General features: G+C 36.4%; 1 protein-coding gene across 1 annotated transcript; it reads left to right on the top strand.

Moving 5' to 3' along the window:
• Positions 1–855: 855 nt before the first annotated feature.
• On the top strand, positions 856–3,225 carry LOC139850733 (thiamine thiazole synthase, chloroplastic-like). The gene is made up of 3 exons (XM_071840287.1): positions 856–1,275; positions 1,890–2,450; positions 2,861–3,225. Exons 1-3 carry the CDS (start codon positions 931–933, stop codon positions 3,020–3,022), a joined length of 1,068 nt encoding a protein of 355 aa, XP_071696388.1. The 5' UTR covers positions 856–930; the 3' UTR covers positions 3,023–3,225.
• Positions 3,226–3,942: the final 717 nt, after the last annotated feature.

Here is a 3,942-nt window from a genome sequence, read left to right as displayed (position 1 = left end):
ACAGTATTTTTTCGATTCTTGTTTTAGGGTTAATTTGTTTTTTTTTTTTTTTTTTTTTTTTTTTTTTGTGATGATTGACCCATTTCACATATATTAGTTATTAGTTGCTTCCATATACACAAGAGTATACATATACATGGACAGGAGCACAAACTTGAAGCAAATAAGAAATGATTGAATGTCTATCTGCTACTTTTAATTTTCCCGCTTGAATTTAGTATCAACTTTTTTGCTTTTGACTAGCTTTTGTATTTCTACCTGCAGATTAGTTTATTTGAGAAATTTTTGGTTGGATTTTCACTTTTTCTGGGAAAGTTTATTTGGGTAATGGGTCAAATTTGGACACTTATAGTATGGTTTGGGTTGGCTAGACCTTCTAATGCCTTATAAGACAGTCGTCTCAGAACATTTGCACATTTGCAGACGTCGTCTCAGAACCTTATAAGACAGTCTTTTATTTCGACTTCCTTTGGCTCGTGTTAGTTAAAGTTGAAGTAACTATCTGTATCACTTATACACTTTACTTTGTAAACTCACCAAGTACTTGCATAAATCATAACAACAAGATCTTTAAATCAAATTTGTCATTTAAATTTAATCAAATTATTTTGATACTATCTCTATGCTAATAACAAACAATATCATTTCCAAAAAAGCGAATGAAAAAGACTAGTACTTGAAAATATCTTAAAAGTCTAAAAAAAAATTTCAATTAATAAAATTTCTACCCCACTCCAATAAATATCAAAAAAGTAGTGGTAAAGATCCAGAGAGTCTTGTAGTACCCATTTTACACCATCCACACCCTATCTTTTCTTCAAGTACTGTCACTATAAAATCAGTAATTTGGTTATTTTATATTCACTAAAAACTCTTCACCACCTTTATTATCTCATCAACTATCAGACCATTTTTTAATCAATAGCAACAATGGCTACAACTTTCACAACATCAATCTCCACCCACACAAAAACCAGTTTCCTAGATCAATCATCCTTCCATGGAGTTCCTGTTTCTTCACCGGTTCGATTCCAACCACTCAAATCGACACAAAACAAATTGTCCATCACTATGTCTGCAGCTTCTTCTTCTGCACAATATGATCTTAATTCCTTCACTTTTCGACCCATTAAGGAATCAATCGTGGCCCGTGAAATGATCAGGAGGTACATGACTGACATGATCACTTATGCTGATACTGATGTTGTCGTTGTTGGGGCTGGATCCGCTGGTCTCACTTGTGCTTACGAGCTCAGCAAAAACCCAAACGTCCAGGTGAATATTTATTAAAAAAGTTTAACGGCGTCACTTAAGCTGTTTAATGTGCATAAAAGTCTTGTACAATTTAATTATCGATAACTTAAAGTCGATGTGTAGACGCTATGTACAATACCTGTATGCACGTTAGCGTTAGAAAAATTCTTATTTATATGCTTTTATTATAGATAACTAGGGGCGTCTTAGAAGTTACACAAGATAGACCATATAGAATAGGTCCCAGAATTTTGAAAGACCCAAATTTTTTTTTAACATTCGTTATATATTTCTGTTTTGCTATCAATGTAAGTATAAGCATGTCAAAAGAACTTGCAACAAATTATTTATTTATTTATTTATTTTGGACACAAATTACTCCTAGCCAAAACTCATTTTAATTGAGAGATCTAGTAAACAATGATATTTTGTGTTGCTATTTATAATGATAACACTTTAGTAATATTCGAAAAGCTTAACATTTATAAAGCCTAATTTTATATCTCGACCCGGGACTTATAAATCAGTTGGACGGTCCTGAAGATAACGAGCTCATTTTACTTACAAAACCGTACTAATCATACTCTTTATATGTCCGAAAAGTAGTAACTAAAGAATCGTATTAATTTGTTCAGGTTGCGATTATCGAGCAATCCGTGAGCCCGGGAGGTGGTGCATGGCTAGGTGGACAGCTCTTTTCGGCCATGATTGTCCGAAAGCCAGCACACCTTCTTCTCGACGAGCTTGAAATCGAGTACGACGAGCAAGACAACTATGTCGTGATCAAGCACGCAGCTCTGTTTACATCTACTATTATGAGCAAGTTGTTGGCCCGACCAAATGTGAAGTTGTTCAACGCGGTAGCTGCAGAGGATTTGATTATTAAAGAAGGAAGAGTTGGTGGTGTGGTGACCAATTGGGCTTTAGTGACGATGAATCATGATACACAATCGTGTATGGACCCGAATGTAATGGAAGCCAAGGTTGTTGTGAGTTCGTGTGGGCACGATGGCCCGATGGGTGCTACCGGTGTTAAGAGGCTAAGAAGTGTAGGAATGATTGAAAGTGTTCCGGGAATGAAGGCACTCGATATGAACACGGCTGAGGACGCGATTGTGAGACTTACTAGAGAGATCGTGCCCGGTATGATCGTAACCGGGATGGAAGTCGCCGAGATCGATGGATCTCCACGAATGGTAAATCTTAACTCTTTCGGTTTAAATATCATGTTTATGTTTATTATGAGTTAAAACGGAAGGAGTGGACCTATGGTCACCGATAGCACGTGCTACCGGTGAAATACGCGATATAATTGAATATCAGTGGACAGTGTAAATTATTTTGAGTGACACCATTGAAATAAGCCACTTGGTAGCTAAATTTTAGGCTTTTAACTAGTGACACGAGTGACTATCACTCTTAGATCTGCCACTGTAAAACATGCCAGGTTGGATGGGTGGATGTACAAACACTTTGTGCGGCTCTTTAACCTTTGGATGATCCATTTGGTTTGTTTATGTTGTTAAGTGTTTTGGTTTTAGTTATGATGTAAATTAGTTGATGTGTCTGCTAGTTGTGTGCCTTAACAATGTTTGATGAAATGCAGGGTCCGACATTTGGGGCGATGATGATTTCAGGGCAAAAGGCTGCACATTTAGCCTTAAAAGCTTTGGGTCTACCTAACGCTCTCGATGGATCCTATGTTGGAAGTGGCCAACCGGAGCTGATTCTCGCGGCTGCAGACGGTGTTGAAAGTGTGGATGCATAAATGTGGTCAGAGTTTAAGGTGATGAAATAAGATTTAAGGGATACGGGGTTGTTTTTGTTGCTCACAAACTTTAATCATGATGTTTTTATGTAATTCAGTGGTCCCCTAATTCCCCTAAAATTACATGGATATTTTGGTTGTGGCTTGTATGTTTCTTTTATCTGTTATCATCTAATCATGTATGTTATATGTTATTAGCTTTAGCATTGTTACTTATTGATTACTATTCATCTTGCCCCTTTACAATAACTATGTTATCCTTTTGGATTTTAAATACCAGGGGTGTAACGAAGTCGAATATAACAATTGCAATGCCGCATCACCCGTTGCAAAACATGATGACGGTGACACGTGATCAACTTTGACTGGTCTGGGCCCTACTAATTCATCAGTGGAGTCACCTCAAAAACAACATAAAAGTGTTGACTAACCGTGAAAACGCCACCAATAATGGCACAAACGTTGTTGATCAAATGAGAGAACGATTTTAGATTATCTGTTACCAAGATCTACTAACAAACAGGCAGCCAGTCAATACTAGATTTTAAAAACAAAATTATAAAGCATTTTGTAACTATTGAACCTGCATTAGTGATGATGAAAAATGGAACTTTGCAACGTTGAATCGTAAGAGCGTGAACCAGACGACCTCATTAGATCAGTCTTCACAACTTGAAGATAGCGTTCTATCTATATTTTAGATAGATACATTTAAGTTTTAGATTATTACTGAAATAATATAGTTTACATAATTAAATTTGACATGCTAATATAAATTTAAGCGCTTTCCTGATCAACCCAAATCCCAGTTGACCTATTTTTACTTTTCATTTTCACACATCCAAAAACGTACGTGTTTTGATCTGTATGAGTGTATGACCGATTACCCAACTCCTGACCCGCCCATTTGGCCACATATA

The sequence above is a fragment of the Rutidosis leptorrhynchoides genome, chromosome 5 (genome assembly GCF_046630445.1).
Source record: "Rutidosis leptorrhynchoides isolate AG116_Rl617_1_P2 chromosome 5, CSIRO_AGI_Rlap_v1, whole genome shotgun sequence".
Taxonomy (NCBI): domain Eukaryota; kingdom Viridiplantae; phylum Streptophyta; class Magnoliopsida; order Asterales; family Asteraceae; genus Rutidosis; species Rutidosis leptorrhynchoides.
The sequence above is the reverse complement of the archived record's forward strand: the minus strand, read 5'-3'. Positions and strand labels throughout refer to the sequence as shown.

Bases quoted from the DNA above. Each gene is read 5' to 3' on its own strand.
- LOC139850733 (XM_071840287.1), top strand. From the start codon at position 931: ATGGCTACAACTTTCACAACATCAATCTCCACCCACACAAAAACCAGT. The intron at 1,276-1,889 runs GTGAATATTTAT...TAATTTGTTCAG, and splicing joins GCAAAAACCCAAACGTCCAG to GTTGCGATTATCGAGCAATC. The intron at 2,451-2,860 runs GTAAATCTTAAC...GATGAAATGCAG, and splicing joins TCGATGGATCTCCACGAATG to GGTCCGACATTTGGGGCGAT.